The sequence below is a fragment of the Ranitomeya imitator genome, chromosome 4 (assembly GCF_032444005.1).
Source record: "Ranitomeya imitator isolate aRanImi1 chromosome 4, aRanImi1.pri, whole genome shotgun sequence".
Lineage (NCBI taxonomy): Eukaryota > Metazoa > Chordata > Amphibia > Anura > Dendrobatidae > Ranitomeya > Ranitomeya imitator.
Window position 1 is genome coordinate 571,632,381 of NC_091285.1, and position 18,653 is coordinate 571,651,033.

The 18,653-nt window shown below is 43.3% G+C and overlaps 1 protein-coding gene across 2 annotated transcripts in view; it reads left to right on the forward strand.

Moving 5' to 3' along the window:
• The window catches only part of LOC138676749 (zinc finger protein 271-like), a 90,535-nt gene extending 73,637 nt beyond the window's left edge, over positions 1-16,898 (forward strand). For both annotated transcript variants that reach the window (XM_069766325.1, XM_069766326.1), the window contains exons 6-9: positions 491-573; positions 711-825; positions 2,879-3,409; positions 13,560-16,898. In XM_069766325.1, coding sequence (XP_069622426.1) covers positions 491-573; positions 711-825; positions 2,879-3,409; positions 13,560-14,146 — 1,316 coding nt within the window. In that variant the 3' untranslated portion in view covers positions 14,147-16,898. The remainder of the gene's footprint in view (positions 1-490; positions 574-710; positions 826-2,878; positions 3,410-13,559) is intronic.
• The last annotated feature ends 1,755 nt before the right edge of the window (positions 16,899-18,653 follow it).

Below are 18,653 nucleotides of genomic sequence, written 5' to 3' on the forward strand. Positions count from 1 at the left end.
GATCCCGACTTTACGTCATAATCGGCCGATTTCACTCGACCCGACTTTTGAGATAGTCGGGTTTCGCGAAACCCGGCTCGACTCTAAAAAGGTCAAGGTCGCTCAACTCTAATCAACACTGCTTAGTACTGCTGTATAATAATGTCCTCCATGCTGCTGCTTCTGTACATGTGTTACATACTGACAAAAAAGCAGAAATCTCTCTCTCTATGCTGTGTATGGGAGACATCATAGCAGCGTGCATCCATCTACTGACTCGAGGAAATCTGAAAATTGTAAAAAAAAAAAAAAAAAGCCAGCATAGGCGGAAAATTGAAAAATGCTCAATACAAGTCATAAAGTGTCCTGAAATAGTCTTATTTCTCACATTCACACACATCAAACAGCTTATTCTCACGAGTTACCTGAGATGCCAGATACACTAATGGAAAGCCCATCATCTGACCATGAAATAGAAGCAATGTCTTTATAAACTGTATGTTTCCTACAGATGGGTTTGGTGATAGAGAGAAACAGGTGTCATCCAGTCTTCTCCATTCAGAGGAAGAGCAAAGCGACCCACAAGATGGGGAGGTACGTACAACTGAAAAATGTCTCCAGACGACGTCGGATTGGCATGAATCTCCACTGGACCATGTGTGGAGAAGCTTATGGTGCCCTGTTTTTTACCTGATCTCACAGTATCCGCCTTATCATTCCCGGTTTTCTAGGGTGGAGAAACATTTCAGATTAAAGTTGAAGTTATACAGTGGGAAAAAGATGAGGCGAACAATAGCGGTCGTGTGCAGTGCAAGGAGGAGAAGACCCCCATAGATATCGCTACAGGTGGGTATTATACCAGCTAGGATGTTATAGATTGCCGTTGTGAAATTTGCTTTTATTTCCCAATTAAATACAGTACTTCATCAAATCAGAGGGCACAATTGTCTCCATGTGTTAATTTACATTGTATTAGGTGTAATGAAGATTGACATCTACCTCCTTAATGTTTATCTTTTTTTTATAAAGCAGTGTCCATATTTGCTCAAATCCAAAATTGGTTGAAAATTTTATTTAAAAAAAAAAAAAAAAAAATATATATATATATATATATATATATATCCATATTTATATAATATGTCTTGGTCACCTAAAATCTCCAATTTGCGACACTTTAACATGCGTCATATGTGGTACCCTTGATAGGATATATTTTGTGTTTGCACTGTTGGGGGAGGATCTGAAGTGACCCTTCGCGGTTGACCAAGTGATTTCCAGATTAATCCACAGGGTGTTGCCAGCAACTGAGAATGAGCAGAGGGAGACGTGTCTCTGTTTGGGAGGATCGAGCAGATCTCTGACCCCGTTTATTAGGTCACTTCTTTTGTAGTTTTAGCAAGTTATACTTCAACCAATAGTATAAAATCACACTTGCAGCACTTAACCTATAAAAAATGCAGAAAAACCAGAAACTACATATATGGCCGTGTCTTTGTGGCATAGAGAAAAAACATAACAGCTTGTGCGTCAAGGTCTTAGGCTTTTTTCACACTAGCGTCGGGCTCGGCCCGTCGCAGTGCGTCGGGCCGAGGTTACCGACGCTAGCGTTGTAAGCGCCGCACAGCGGATGCAGATTTTCATCGCATCCGCTGCCCCATTGTGAGGTGCGGGGAGGTGGGGGAGGAGTTCCGGCCGCGCATGCGTGGTCGGAAAAAGCGGTCCGTCGGCAGCAAAAAACGTTACATGTAGCGTTTTTTGCTCCCGACGGTCCGCCAAAGCACGACGCATCCGTCGCACGACGGATGTGACGTGTGGCAATTCGTCGCAATGCGTCATCAATACAAGTCTATGGGGAAAAAACGCATCCTGCAAGCACTTTTGCAGGATGCGTTTTTTCTGCAAAACGACGCATTGTGACGGATTGCAGTTAACGCTAGTGTGAAAGTAGCCTTACACAGCAATACACCCCCGAGTCCATATCTTATTCAGACTAGAACAATCTGGCTTTATAACAGCTATGAACTTTAGCCTAGTTAAGTAACAGTATTCATCTCGTAAACAACAAGATGGAGTCGCAAGCACAAAATGAAGCTCGCTTTACTCTTTCTTAATTTTAGTCCTTCACAGCACGTGCACTTTATCTATGGGCATTTCTTTGCACATGTTTAGATTCACTTGGTCATTCCTATGTAGGTTTCTGTGATTTCCACCTACCTAGCTGCCCTTAATCTCCTCATGCTGCATTTACATTTTTGTGTGACCTGATTGAGGATTTGACATATGACACAATACTGTTATGGTTTGGCTTCCAGCATATTGCTCGTTTTTTGTATTTATTGCTTTTATACTCTGCTGTTTGGCTTGTTGTTAATAAAAGTATTTTTTCACTTACCAGGTGATCACTGTCTTTATATAGTGCCCTTTTCTCTGTATTTAATTCTTTCACTTTTTTTTGCATTATCTGAACTGTAGATCCCTTTTGAATCCGTGGTTGTGCCATCTTTTTCTAGTTGTTTTCTTGTCTCCTAAGCTGAGAACTTCTCTGTTTTGTTTTTTTGAGCAATCAGTGGGTTCTCAGGACAAAGACTCCCACCAATCTGCTTGCAACTAAAAGGACAAACAAAATGTAAAAAAAAGGTTTATTTCCTCTTTTAATGGTCCTTGAAAATTATGGACTATATCCTAACATTCTATCTGAATCCTGGGATTCTTGCCGATCAGCAGAGTAAAGAAGCTGGTAGAGTGCTACATCCCCTACATACCTACATGTGTCTGGTACTTCAGCTCAGGCCCATTCACTTGACTAGGACTCAGCTGGAGTACCATGTGGGCATATTTTCTGATGATTTTTTTTAGCTTTTGACGTTATTTTATAAGAGCTATTTTTTTTTATCCACAGGCAATGCCAACAACGTCAGGAATTCCTCTCCAGATTTGGAATTGGAAGATAAAAATGACTTGGAGGGTTCCCCAGAAGAAAGCTGTAGTTTTAATAACAAGCATTCAGAATTTCAGGATGTGAATAATGAGTATTCTTACGATGGGGAAATGAGTCCTGATAAATCTGCTTTCCCTCCATACGGTACAGTTCAGAGTGACAATATTTTCACCTGTTGGGAGTGTGGTAAGTGCTTCACCGAGCACGAGGCTCTATTGATGCACCAGAGGACCCATGCGGAGGAGAAGTCATATCAGTGCTCTAACTGCGGGAAGTGCTTCAAAAAGAAATCGAACCTTATTCAGCACCTGAAAATCCACTCGGGGGAGAAACCATTCCTCTGCACAGATTGCGGTAAAAGCTTCACGCGGAAAGCTGATCTCGTAAAACATCAGAGAATCCACACGGGAGAGAAGCCGTTTCCCTGTCCTGAGTGCGGCAGATGTTTTACCCAGATATCGACTCTCATAAGACATCGGAGATTTCACTCAGGTGAGAAACCCTTTCCCTGTCCCGATTGTGGGAAATGCTTTACACATAGAGCAGATCTTTGTAGACACCAGAAAACTCATATGCTGCTGGAATTGCCGCTTGAACATTTGGATTTTTCTTATTGAAAATTTTACATGGACCTGACAGTGTTTTTTTTGTTTTTTTTTAAGAATCTTGTAAAGTATTGTTCTAAAACCACCAAATATGCTTGTAGAAAAATTATCATGTAAGTCCCACCATAGTTGGTGATTGATTCAATCCTAGAAGATGGTGGAAATTGGATAGAAACTATGTGAACACCAGGTCACCAGGTGTGGCCATTTCAATTGTGTAGACTATACTCCTGCTTGCCCTTCCAATATGAAGAAAATTGTCACATGTCCAAGCGCCTGCAATTTATATTGACTGTTCAGTAATAAAGGAGAACAATAGGACTACATGTTTCGCACAAAAAACTGCTCCTAATCCTGATATCAGTGTTAAGAGCGGTACCTTGACTCAGAGTGGATTTTTTTCTGCTTGAAAATTTATGATGTTTTGTCTTTTGGCATTCTGACATCTATCTTAATATATACTTACCTTGTAATGTCTTCACATCCGGATCCCAGAATTCCAAGTGGCAGAAGTTCACCGACCTCCATATTGGGACACCCAAGTGATGGGTGTCTCAATATGGAAACTGCTGGTGGAACCAGCCTCATGCGCTTTACCACCAGCGGAACACCGTCGCACCACACGCACACTCACACATTGTTTACGCCGTACGCACCCCCCCACACACACACATGCACACTGTATACGCTGTACGCAGCCTCTTGCGCGGTACCACCAGTGAGACACCGTTGCGAACACACCACCGCCGAGATCAGCCAAATGATTCACTGACCGCCGCCATCTTTGTACAGGAGGAGTGCATGCACAGTTTTAATGTGACTGCCGCTATCTGTCTCCACAAAGATGGGGGCAGTCTGATTTACTGCACCTGTGCGAATTCCGCACAGGTGCAGTGAATCATTCGGCTGATCCCGGCGGCAGATGTGTGACGTGTCTACAGGCAGAGGAAGCCGGCCACATTAAAGGGATTTTCCCACAAACGAAAGTTCATTTTAAAAATTATATGTGGCTGATCGTGTACGGAGCACACCACATCTCCTTGGCAGGGGAGGAAGCAAAAGACAATGCTGGCATTACAGCAGGGGATCACAGAGGATTTCTTTTGTCAGATAAAATATTTCACTGACTGTTTTTAAACAATATTTTACCTCACAAAATGTATCCTCTGTGATCTCCTGCTGTAATGTCAGTAATGTCTGTGAGGGGAGGACACAGCACAGGAAGAAGGAGAGAGATGGGGGTATAGCACATGGAATAGACAGGTCAAAGCAGCGAGCACAGACGGGAGAAGTCAGCACATGGGGAAAGAGAGAGTGGATAGGTGGGTGAGCACATGGGGGAGAGATTTTCAACGCTGCAAAGCCTGCCCCCATTGTGACATTACCGTCCTCCCGATGCGATGGCATCGGGCCTCCATCTAGTTCGGTAATAAAGAAGAATTGGCTTTTATCCCTTGAGGTTTGCACTTGTGACCAATTTCTTTACGTTGGAGAATATACTGGGGGTGAAAATAATATCTGACCCTTGTAATACTTAGGAAGGCCAAAATCTACATTCTATATGATCAAAGTTGTCCGAGATAGTTGTTATGCCAATGTACCATTTCAATTAGCGGCATTTTGTTTTAGTCTTGTGTTATAGTGATCTTTTCTATTGTGAGTAGTCTGTTAAATCTCTCATCTTTTTGGTGCCCATTTAGGTCATGGTTCTGGGGGAACCTAAGGAGGAGCTTGTAGACTAAAATGTAAAGTGCTGTAGAACATGTTGGCGCTTTAGAAATAAATATATATTTTTTATTATCATTATTAGACTTGTTCAGAAATAAAACAATTTTGTCCATTCGCAATTACTGTTGTCCAGTAGTTAGTTTGAGGTCACTAAGCATATAGCAGAATCAGCCGTCTTGATCAATCACATGCAGTCCTCTGGTCTTTGTTGGTATGCTGCAGTTGTGACAGGACTACAGCTCACTTGACCACTGCAGGCAATCTCTGAGCCCACCAGCTGATGTAATCTGCACAGGCATAGCTGCTGAGAACAGTGGTTAGCTGCAGCCTGTCCATAAAGCCCTAAATCAGCTGTGTATTGCCTCGCTGGAGCAAGGGTGTGTGATTTATAGTTAATTATTATATTTTGCATGAACAGCAAGTCTACGGAGTTTAAGGGAACCTGTTACTTGATTTCCACTACCTAAACCACAAGCGGCATGAATCAGTCTGGTTGCACAATTACAGCAGGAAACGCTCCAGCATTTCAGAGAAAACTTAGCTCGATTAGTCAGCCGGGAAACAAAGCCAGAGAGCAGGCTAGTCCAGAGCCGCCACCGGCCAACTTCTTCCCGCACCGCTCTAGTTGATTGACGGGTCTCTCTGCCAGGTGGGAACATAGAGTCCTGTCAATCACCTGACCGGGATCAAGACGCTGGCTGGGGATGGCATCGGATTAGTCTCATATCTCTCTATAGTCCACCGGAGTCTTTTAGAATAGTGGAGTGGAGCACACAAGTTCTGATTCATGCAGCATAAATCAAGTTACATGTTCCCTTTAAAAAAACAAAAATCTGAAAACCTCATTAAATCCATTGCCGCCTTTAGCTGACACTCTCCCAGGTTGGATGAGTATGTTACAGTCTGTGGATTCCATCATCCATTCCATTCCATCATCTTTCCCATCCCCAAACTACATGTCAAGTAAATTGGCCTCTTGTTACTCTCACCTTTCTCTCACTCTCACTTTTCTCTGGATCAGTGGAGGTAGCGGCGGTTGGACCCTCTGATGATGGGAGTTATCCTCCCTCCTTCGAATATTGGATATTTTACAGTCTGGTTTCCAACCTTTTAACAATTCACTAATATGGTTGAGTTAGTGTTATCTGCCCTACACTTGTTTAGTATTAGATCATTAATGCATTTTTATATTGGAGTATTTCTCATATGTAAGTCATATTGTCTGACTTTTTTGTTCCTAATGTTTGCTAAATTACACATTTACCTATGACATTGAGAACTTACATGTGCGAGGCTTCTCTGCATAATCCCAGATGTTCGGCTGTTAATGAAACATCGCTTTCAGTGCTTTTCTGATCGATATACATTGGTGAGAAATTTAATGTGCACAAATATATAAAACAACATTTTCTAATTTCTGAACAATTGCAATAATTTTACAAGGAAATGTTTCAAATCTGTAATTTTTATAAAACTTTTTTACAATTGTGTGTTTATATTACTTTATTTATTAAAGTATTAGCATGTCTACTAATAATCTTGGTTTGACTCTTTTCTACATATAAAAACAAATTACATTAAAAGGAATCTGTCAGTAAGACCAACCCCCCTCCAAACCACATATATGCTAATGCAGGTCTTTGAAATGCAAATCCATCGACACCTTTATATCTTTTATCTGTAGCTACATTCCTTCATTTTATGCAAATAAGACATTAGGTGCTCTGGGTGTGACTGAGCACTTAAGGAGCCACTGCCTCTCCAGGTTGCTTCTTTGCAACTAGCCTGATAGCTTATCGGCTGTGTAACGTCAGGCACCAGTGAGATATTAATCAAGCTAAAGAGTCTGGTGCTGGGCACGGAAATAACTTGGTGAGGCAGTAAATACTTAAGTTCTATGTCCCATCCAGAGCACTTACCACAACATTTGCATGAATTAAATGAAATGGAGTGCAAATAGATTTACATTTCAAAGACATGTATGCCCATACATATGGTTTGGAGTGTTGATCTTACTGACAGATACCCTGTCATTGTAGAGAACACACAAGTCTGTGTACACTGGCATCAAATATATACATTTTTCCCTAGAAAATAGTATGATTATTACTGGCTTGTAAATCCCCCTTCCCAAGAATACTGTGCCTAGGTGTTATTGGAGTGGTGAAATATGAAATGCACTTCATAGAAAGCATTTTGGTTTGTAGCATTTTATTAGTGTTTTATGGTCTGTGGTTTTTCAAATCCTGGTATTTTCTGGGTTAGGCATTTTTACTAATGCCTTCTCTATAGAACTTAAAAAATCTGCAGGAAAAACACATATGTAGGGCGGAGTGGGTGAGGAACTGGGCCCTTGTTTTACACCAGGGCGCGCTACATGAAAATCTGGGTGTTGGTGTTCGTGCTGTGACGGTCTTGAGCCCGTGCAGTACGCCTATAGTCGGTGGTGTTGGCTGGCCAGTACCTCGACCATTCAGGTACCTAGAAGACACCATTGCACACAAATACACTTAAACAGTCTCTCTTCTGGATCAAGCAAAGTTCTTCTCCTTGGTGGGACAGTATGACCCCAGTCTTACTTGGTTGAGAACCTGAACCAAGAGTTCAATTTCTTTAGGCTTGCAGGTTAACTTAATAGTCCAGGGGCAGACCCAACTGCCTTCGACCTGGTAACTGTCTTTCCGGGTGAACATAGCCCGAGGCTTTAACCTGGTTTTGATGTTGGGTTCTCCCCAAAACATTGGTCCTTGTGACCAGGACACAGTCATTCTTGGGGCAGAGTCCACATGAGTCACAGTCCTTAGTCCTCAGTCCGTAAGACAAGAACACAGTCTTTTTAATCCCCCCCATCTCTGGCTGAGGGCGTAGGACCCTCCAGCAGTTACAACATCTCCACAGTCCAGTGGGGAGATGTCCAACAGAAACGGAGAAGGAGGAAAGAAAACAGCGTACTGGCCATCCGCAGTCATCAACACGAGGAATTCCCAGATACTGTGGGTCTCCTGACCTACTCACACTCTGGGCCAATGCACATATGCCAGCTGACACAATTAGGCCCGCTTGCCATCCGATTCCTCTTCTTGAGTTACAGACTCCCAAGCAGCCACGTTCAAATCCAGGTCTCCTTGGACTTGATTCTCCTTACGTGCATGGCCGAGTGTGCTCGCTGGTTCACGTATACCATGTCCGAATTGGCCGCTCCTTTCAGCAGTCCCAGGCTCTCGTTGTTCTCTGGGGCTCTCAGGAAGTCAAGACACTTTCCCCACTGTCGTTCCGTACTCTCGTTCCCAAGGACTGAGCGACCCAAGGTGCCATGGGGTCCCGTTGAGGCAGAAAATTTTCGGGTATCTCTCTTGTCTGCGACCTGATTCTGGAGACCGTGATCGCGAACTAGCCCCTTGGTCCATCTTCTTGGAGGCTTGGCCCTTTTCGGAGGGAACTGGCGTTGATATAGAACTTATGCCCGGTTTCTTTCTCCATGATGAAGCTGATGCCTTGTTCGCAGTCATAGTGCCTAATGACGCCCTGGGTAATCTGGCAGGCAAGCTCCTCTCTGTCAGGACTGTACAGCTAGGCCCGGTCCCACTGCTCCCTCTTCTTCTTAGCCTGGATCACCCTGCAATCCATTCCTCTCATTAGGTGAGAGGTATATCCCCAGGGCTGAGCATTACCTCCAAGTCTGGGGAAGGCACCTCGAGGTTGGAGGGGAAACGTGGGAGACTCGCAGGACACTGGACCAAAAAGTCTTTGAGGTGGTCACCCCATCCACGGACCACAGGCTAAGCTGGGATGATAGGCTTCAGCCTCCATTTCGGAGCCTAAAACCTTCTCCGTCAAGCCACCTGGCATTACCTCTCGCTCCATGAAAGCCATAAGCCTCCTGCACTCTCTGCATCTCGGCCCTCCCCGGTTTAGGTATGCCATACCAGGGCCGGTGCACTCTAGCCATGCTCTCCGGTCTGCGATCTTTGCTCTGTGCTGCTTCCTCTCTGATGTACAACCCCTAAAAATTCTCTTACTGAGGCCTGTCATGGCCCCGCCTTTCACTGGACGGAGTCTGCCCTGATTCACCATTTCATTTCTCGAAAGTCAATGTCGTTTCCTCGAGCCACATCTTACTAAGCGGGTCTTCTTCCACTTCACTATGCAATGACGGTCACTCCCTGCTGTGGGTGGACACTTTTGGTTGCAACACCCCTGCAGTATTCGTACCTGATGAAGGGCTGGATGCCGCTTCACGCCACTCTGCCTCTGGTGCGTCCATGATGGGCCAGTCTATATTACCTTTTTGCGCCAGTCACTGTCATTTTGCAGTCCTTGCTCGGCACATCTTGGACTGTTCAACGTTTGCCATCTTATCTTCCACTGGAGTGTTCTTTGCACTGTACGGTCCTCTCAGATGCAAGACTCAATCCTGCAGACTAAGCCATGTGTAGCACTGGGCGGTAGCTGTGTGCGAGGCACTCTTCTCCTCCTTTCACGCCCCGGCTCGTTACATGAAACTGTGGGTCCTGGCTGGGCCTTCGTACTGTGAGGGCCTTGCACCCGTGCAGGCTGCCAGTAGTCGGTGGTGTTGGCTGGCCAGGACCATAGGTTCTACAGTTCAATAACGGAAACTTACAGTATTTACTGAATTGTAACTTGGCAAGGCTTCTATACAAAGGATAGTGGGTACAAAGTCTTACGGATGTGTCCTTTATGGTGTAAAGCATTTGCATACACACAGTATCTTGCCACTACAGTCTACTCCAGGGCAGGTGAAGTACACTGTTTCTCCCTACTTCGTCACAACCTAGCTTGTCGCTACAGTCCTAATCAGCAAGACTCTCTAATCGCTCAGTGGTTCTGCATCCTATTTCTTCCACTACTGGCTCCCTGGATCTTCCACTCCGAACTCCTACAAGTCCCACAAACTCAATCCTGTTTAGGCTCATTATCATTTTTGTTTTGTAAGCTCAGGGTTTCTCCCAACACATTGTCCTATCCAAGAACCCCTTTTCTTTGGAAGGCCACTTTGTCTCACTAGTCATTTCAAGGTCTCTCTACTCCATTGTCCCTTTATTCTCCTTTTACTGTAGTTCACCAAAACAGCAGCACTACTCAAAGAACACTTCGTACTCATACTTGAACTTAGCCCTATCTCACTATCTACAGGAAGTGGTCTCTTTCCCTAACACTAAGCTGCTCCCACTATGGGCTAGTCCCAAACATTAACACTATCTTACCCTCATGTAGCTACTTAACTACAGTCACTATCTTACACTACCTACCCCATGGCCTAAGCCTTAAACTATGTCTTGCCCTACACTTTACACTCCTAACACTTTACAGGCAAACATATTACATGGCACACTACATATTGCCATATACAAAAGACACAAGACATAATAAATACTACACGATTGGTGTCTTCAGGGGTAGAAACGCGACAGTCATTCTCCACCACCCTTGCACATGCATGCTAAATTAAAATATGACAGCAAAAAAAACACCTATAAAGAAAGCTTTAAAAAACAAACAACTTTACATACAAAAGAAAAAAAACTATTAAATAATTAGGTTACATATTATTGTCCTGCCAATGCCAAATACATCACAGGGAACTCAGTGTCTCTGAAAATACTCCTGTTAGGCTACGTTCACACTAGCGTTATGCTAGTTTGCGTCGGGTTTGCGTCGGGCGACGCAGCGGCGACGCATGCGTCATGCGCCCCTATATTTAACATGGGGGACGCATGCGTTTTTGTTTGTTGCGTTGTGCGACGCATGCGTCTTTTTTGCCGCAAGCGTCGGACCAAGAAAACGCAACAAGTTGAATTTTTCTTGCGTCCAAATTTCGGCAAAAAACGACGCATGCGTCGCAAAACGCTGCGTTTTTGCGTGTATTTTTGCGTGCGTTGCGTCGCCGACGCAGCGGCGCACAACGCTAATGTGAACGTAGCCTTACAAAACCATGGAGTCCTATACTATCAATTATTAGTATAAAATAACTTATTTAGTCTGTCAGGACAAAATGGCAGTATAAACTATGCACACAGCCTTATAGGGGATATAGCTATATAAAATGGAGCACAAGCGTCTTTTTTTCCGCCTTTATGGAGTGGAAAATGCAGGGGAAAAGCACAGAGAACAAACAAAAAAATAATCCTATTGTTTTCAATGGCAATATGACTTGTTCATATTTGACAGCTTTTGAGCATATTTTGTATGCTTCAGGCTTTCATAGATGCCAAGCTTTTACAAAGGTAACATTTACATTCTTTGGGCATTTTCAACTAGGAAGATGCCACATACTGCACAACAATACTAGTCAATGAGAAGTCTAAAAGCGTGCCTGGGCGTCTTTTTGAGCATTTTGTCATGTACATAAAGTGCAGCACAGATTCATCTCCTCTATGACTCCACAGCCCTGGTCACTACTGAGCATATACATAAAGTTCAGCACAGATTCGTCTCTTCTACGACCCCACAGCACTGGTCACTACTGAGCATGTGCATAAAGTGCAGCACAGATTCATCTCATCTATGACCCCACAGCACTGGTCACTACGGAGAATGTACATAAAGTGCCTCCATCACTGGTGACTGACAGCTGTGTCTCTCACCTGAGATTTCTCTGCTGACAGTTCTCACTCCAGGTAAGCCAGTTCTGTCATTCGTCAGTGAGGGAGGTGAAGTATGCAAAACCAGTGTGAGGAATGGTGAAACAAGTCTGTTGACCACACCTAGGGTGCACAGAGCATCCTAATTGGCATATTTGATTCAATTTCAGTTTTCACAGAACACAGGCAACACTAAAGCTAGGGTCACATGACCGCCAGTTCTCTCATCCGAGATAGTAGAGTCAATTATGCAAATGACACTGATCATAGTATGAACCGATTCACTAACATGAAGAGTGGATGGAGAAAAAAATTCTCCATCTTCTCTATTGAGTCAGTGCACAGAAAGCGTACTGCACTAGATGTCATCGGAGCACTTATTGACTTGCATGGCCGAATGCGATCTGAATATCAGATCACACTCTGGCATGCTGTGATTGTTTTCTTCGGGCCAGCTCTGTCCGAGATAAAAAATCAAACATCTGCATGGCCCCATAGAATAACATTGGTACGAGTGCGATCCGATGTTTTGTCAGATCACAGTCGAACGGAAAATAAGCTGCTGTTAGCAGGCCTTAACAGAAGAGTCAGACGGTTGTATAACTCAGACGAGGTTCGTAAGTCTAAGCTCAGACTGGCCATTGGCTCTCCTAACCCGAATGTGACAGCTCCATAGAACTAAATGCTGTCGCGCTTGGGTCGAGAAAGATGACAGCCAGGCTGAGCACTGCAGTGTGATCCTTCTCCTAATTATACGGCCTCTTCCCTAAGGATGCTATTTTTCTAGGATCTATATCCCTTACACAGCTATGTGCGCAGTTTTTTACTGTCAGTTTGGACTCACAGACTCACTTTAAGGCCACATTCACACTTTCAGTATTTGGCCTCAGTATTTGTAAGCCAAAGCGAGGAGGGGTGATAAATGCAGAAGTGGTGACGTGTTTCTACTATACTTTTCCTTTGATTGTTCCACTCCCGATTTTTGCTTATAAATACTGATGGTAAAATACTGACCAAATACTGAACGTTTGCATGTGGCCTTAAGCTATGTTCACACGCAACATTTTTTTATGCAAATTAAAAGCTGTACTTTTACAGTACCAGCAACATCTATGAGATTTAAAAAATCTAATGCACAAGCTTGGTTGTTTTTTTTTCGTGGCTGAATTTGAGAACTGCAGCATTTTTGCATAGTTTTTTTCCCCCATAGAAATCTATAAGAAAAATGATGCAAAAACAATGTTTTTGTGTCGTTTGCACTGCCTTTTTTTTTCTGGTTTTGTTGAAAAAACTAATTTTATTAAACATGTACCGTAAGACAAGTCACACGTGATCCACACCCAAACAACGCTGCAAATAGAGCATTTTAAACGCAGCAAAAATGCTGCATGTGAACATAGCCATATGGTGTTTTCACACACTATTCTAGCAAAAAAACTACAATCAATTTTTTCTGTCATTTGTTGGCTGTAAATGTCAGTTCCGATAGCCGTACCGAAACTCACGCAAGTCATGTCCGCGTATTGTAGAAGGTACAGGTTGCTGTACAGCGAGGTCTTTCTGAGGCCTTTTTTTCACTTGCGGTTTTGGTAAAGAACAATGTAGGTGATCCTTGTCACCTGAATAGAAATGAGCTGCATCCATGAATATTATTCCATCTATTTTTCCTATTCAGATATTCACAGATTTCTATATTATTCCCAACAGATGGATACAACATCAGGAATAATCAAGAAGACCAACCTATTTTATCTCTAGACTGTAAGATCGAAGATGAACCCGGAGAAAGTTCTAATTTTCCAAATATACATCCAGTCCTTCAAGACGCTAATACAAATAGTGATCCTTCTTATGGTAAGGACCGTTCTCCTGATCAGAGTGATACTGCTGACTGTAGCGCAGCTCCTGAAAGAGAGAAAGTCTTCCCCTGGCTGGAGTGTGATCAATTCACTCAGGACTCCGAGCTTTTGGCACATCAGAGAAGTCACACGGGTGGAAAACCGTTCTCATGTTCTTACTGTGGGAAAAGTTTTACTGCAAAATCCAACCTCATTCAGCATGAGAGAATCCATTCGGATGAGAAACGCTTTATTTGCTCAGTCTGCGGAAGAGGCTTCATCCGAAAAGCCGATCTGATCAAACACCTGCGGATTCACACAGGAGAGAAGCCTTTTCAATGTCTTGAGTGCGGGAAATGCTTTACCCAGAATTCAGCTCTTTTAAGACATAAAAGATGTTCACATGGAGACAAAACCCTGTACACGTTCAGAATGTGGAACATGCTATACACATAGTCCTTCACTTGAAGGCTACCTGTCGATTAGAATATTCCTCAAACTTGAGGCACTGTAGTATAGAGCAGGGTAACACATTTCTAAGGATACCAGTTATCATCTGGCGCTCTGTTTGGCAGAAAGTCATGTATTAATATGCAAATTAGGCCCACAAGTGCACCGCTAGGCATATCTGTGCACTTGCAGTCTTTGTCTCCTCTTCTCCCCACCGGCATTTCCCTCGCTTATTGAGTGACCGTGGAGACAGAGACATGGCTACACAACATCACTTCTCCTCTAAACAGTCAATCAAGAAGCAGGATTGGCGCTAGTTTAGAGAAGCAATGAGGAGCGGAGTACTGCAAGTGCACACATATGCCCACCAGTGCACTTGTTCACCAAATTTGCATATCAATAAAATACAAATTTCAGAGCTATAGCGTGTCGGATGATGACAAAGTAGGTATCCTTGGAAATGTTTTACCCTGCTCATCCTGCAGAGCCTCAAGTTTCCAAGGCACATTCATTCTGACAAGTTCACTTTAATAAGCTTCAGAAGACTCACTACGGGGAAGAACGTGGACCACAAGTCACATGTATTACCTGTTGTGTGGCACAGGAATAAATACGGTACTGTGTATAGAATTAGTTAGAAATGTAATACGTTGGGATAGACTTGCTATTAGAAACCAGCAGGCCGAAGTGGTGTTATATTAGCAAGACAGAAATCTGACTGGTTAGAAGTGGCAACCACTCCAGCTTTTGTTTTCTTCTTGTTTTGCACTGGTATCGATGAAAAGCCTAAACAGGCAGTCGAGGTAGACACAGGTGCTGTTTATAAATGTACTTTGATTCATGCCTTTTCAGAACTCTTATAGAAGTGAATTGTCACCACTTCATTCACAACAACACAAGACGGGACCCTCTTCTAGAAGAAAATGCGAGTCTCATCTCTGGGACATACACCTATCAGTCATTTATGGCATATCCTTCAAACATGCCATAAATGTCTGAGATGGGAATACCACTTTAAGGTTAGGGTTCTATGATTCTGGATAAGAAACTGACCTTTTGAAACAAGTCACACAACCCAAACCTTTCTTCGACATACTGTTGGTGGAGTATTTTAGATCTTCAATTTTTGCTGCAAACAAATGATCAAATCTCAGACGGGATGTTTATAAGTTTATTGTGGCCTGTATTGGTGTCTGTGGAGGAAAATTTGTATGCAACCAAAACATCCAATATTATTGGATTTTTTTGTGACAATATGGTTCACATGTCATCAGTAGATACGTTGTTCCAATTCAAAGCTGCGATCTTCATATTGTGCAACTAGCATCACTGAGCAGCCCTAGCCCTAAGGCTACTATATACAGTACACTAAAGTCCGATAACCGCGGGATAGTCCAACAAGCTGCCACCCATTACTTTGTGTGGTGTCTTTATACTCCTTGAGCTGAAGAGTAGTGCCATTGCCTGGGACAACATTTAACTGCTAATAGTCCAGGATAATCCAGGGTATAATGCAGGTTTTTCAGATTATCCAATTTTGTGCATTTATTAGGAGGATAAAGTGGTATTCTACTAGTAATTATAATCTTGTTGGTGAGTACTGGCCAGTGTACATGTATAGATGGTCGCTCCTGTTGGCCTCCATGCCATTCTGCCATGTCCTCACCAAATTTCCATGACTGGGTGAGCACTGGATCGTCTACGGTTGCCTTCAGACCATGGATATGGTTCCAGTGGAGGGCACATCACAGCATAACATTAGGAGAGATCATCTGTCTGTGCCTCTTTTCAATAAGGACCCGTCACTTTTGGCCACCTAGTTCCACCTCTTGAACGGAAATGTTCAGTGCTACCTCACCTCTTTAGGTCTGGATGGCAGTGTCCTCACAGAACCTCACCAGAACAGACCAGACCAATAGCTCAATAAGAACAGTTGGGAGGTGAAGACCTAGGCAGCTATGCAGAAGCATTCCAGGTGCCTTTTTGGGAAGGAGCAGTTTCATCTCTCAGGATGGAGCAGAGGGCATGGTTTTTGCAGGGCTCAGGAGAGGTTATAGGATTGACAAGGTGTGAATAATGTGACACACACCCCTTCCAACAGACTAAGTAGATTAGGGAGAACAGCGGTCACATAACATGTGGGGAAACTGGTCAGTGGTCAGAACGGTGCAGAGGTTGAGGGAAGGGACTATCCTTATGTTAAGACACTGGCCAATATTGGCCAACAGGATATTAATATTTAAATAAATATTAAATACGGTATAGAATATAAATACAATTTCAGCGAAAAACCCCTTTAAAGGGAATCTGTCGGCTTGATTTCATCCTCCAAACTGTTTATATGTGCATGTAGCGCTAGCCAAGAAAAGTCTGTCCTTTCCTTACCTAGCCAGTCCATTCCTTCATTACCAAGAAATCCCTGCTAGAAGTGACTGGAGTGCTTTGGGCGTGAAAAAGCATTAACCAAACCTCTGTCATTCTAGCTCTATTCCCTACTCAGTGCCACTTTCTCCTGCGTGACTGATGGCTCCTTTTCTGTGTGCCTGAAGACCGAGCTGGACGGGGAGTAGAGCTGGGGTGATGGATGCTTGGGAAGTGCTTTGTTACGCTCAAAGAACTTCACTTGCTTATTGATACCAACAGCGATTTTTTGGTAACAGAGGAATAGACTGGGTATCTGAAGGTATGGATGAACTTGTCTTTCCTATAGAGCTATGTGCACAGTTTGGGGGTGAAATCCCACTAACAGATTCCCCTTTATTTAAAGGGAACCTGTCACCCCATTTTTTCAAGATGAGCTACAAATACCGTTAAATAGGGGCAGAGCTGTGCTTTACATTAGTGTATTTTGTGAGCCTTTATTCCCCACCTATGCTGCCGAAATACCTATGTAAAGTCGACGTTTTGGGCTTTCACTCACACTGGTCAGGTCATTTGGGCGTGGTGACAGCGCTGTTTCTCCCCCAGATCTCCGTTGGTGGCGTAGTGGTGTGCGCATGTCCAACTGGCGAATCCACTGCGCAACTTGAAGGAAAATAGCGCGATCTGCGCTATTCAGCCGTTTATCGGTGGGCGCGGCCATCCTTGTGAGGCCGCGCATGCGCAGATGGTTCTTCTCGGCTTCCCGGGGCTTCAGGAAAATGGCCGCGGGATGCCACGCGTGCGCACATGGAGATCTCGGCGGCCATTTTCCTGAAGCCGAGATCGCGCTATTTTCCTTCAAGCTGCGCAGTGGATTCGCCAGTTGGCATACGCACACCACTACGCCACCAACGGAGATCTGGGGGAGAAACAGCGCTGTCACCACGCCCATATGACCTGACCAGCGTGAGTGACAGCCCAAAACGGCGACTTTACAAAGGTATTTCGGCAGCATAGGTGGGGAATAAAGGCTCACAAAATACACTAATGTAAAGCACAGCTCTGCCCCTATTTAACGGTATTTTTAGCTCATCTTGAAAAAACGGGGTGACAGGTTCCCTTTAAAAAAGAAAACACTCAGATCAAGAGTTATCACTTCCATTAAATTAAACTGAACCATACACAACATTTTTAATTAATCTTTGATTGAGGCTATAATTTCTTATAGTCTTATAAGTTATTTCAGTGCCAAAGCAGCTTTGCTGTATTTACTAAACTTGAGTTTAATGATTCCCTTCTTATAGATTGGTTCCTTTTCTTGGTATGGTACGTCCTTCCAGGTTTCGAGTCGATTGCCGATTATGGATTTTTAGCTATCTATTTTCATAGCATTGTATGTGTATTTAAGTAGTAATTGAGCAGGGTATTTTAAGTCAGTCTCTTTAGATAAACCTTTCAGTATGGCTGCTACTACCAGAAACGCTGCTCTTACAAGCAGCAAATCTCACAGCACTGAATGAAGCAGCATGAATTAAATCAAGGCTGATGAAGGTGTCAAATTTAGTGCTATAGCGTTGTGTTTGTGTATGGGAGATTTAAATGTTTCCATATAATTTTTAAATAAAATGTGTTTTTCATATTCTAGAATAGTTTTTATGTCATGTTGGTGGCAAGAATTAAATATTTCTTTAAAAAAAAAAAAGTAATATATATTTTTTTTGGAAACCTTCTACCCTGAAGAATCATCTTGCACATGGTGGCGTTGCCACTTCTGAAAAATATATTATTACACTATAAGAAATAGTAAAATAAAACCTCAAATGCCACCAAACTTGATGTACCAAATAGGACCCTAAACTATTTAAATATGACCCAGTCTGTAAGTTTTGCTTTGTTTTTTACTTACAGAGTTTGACTGGTTTAGAAAATAAATTTCTCCTTCGCCTCATTGGGGGACACAGACCGTGGGTGTATGCTGCTGCCACTAGGAGGCTGACACTAAGTGACACAAAGAAAGTTCTCTCCTCCCCTGCAGTATAAACCTTCCTGCTGGCTCTCAGCTAACCAGTTCTTGCTTAGTGTCTGTAGGAGGCACTTGGGTCTGGTTCAGACCCCACAGTTTTTTATTTTTTTTTATTTCCTGTACATTTTT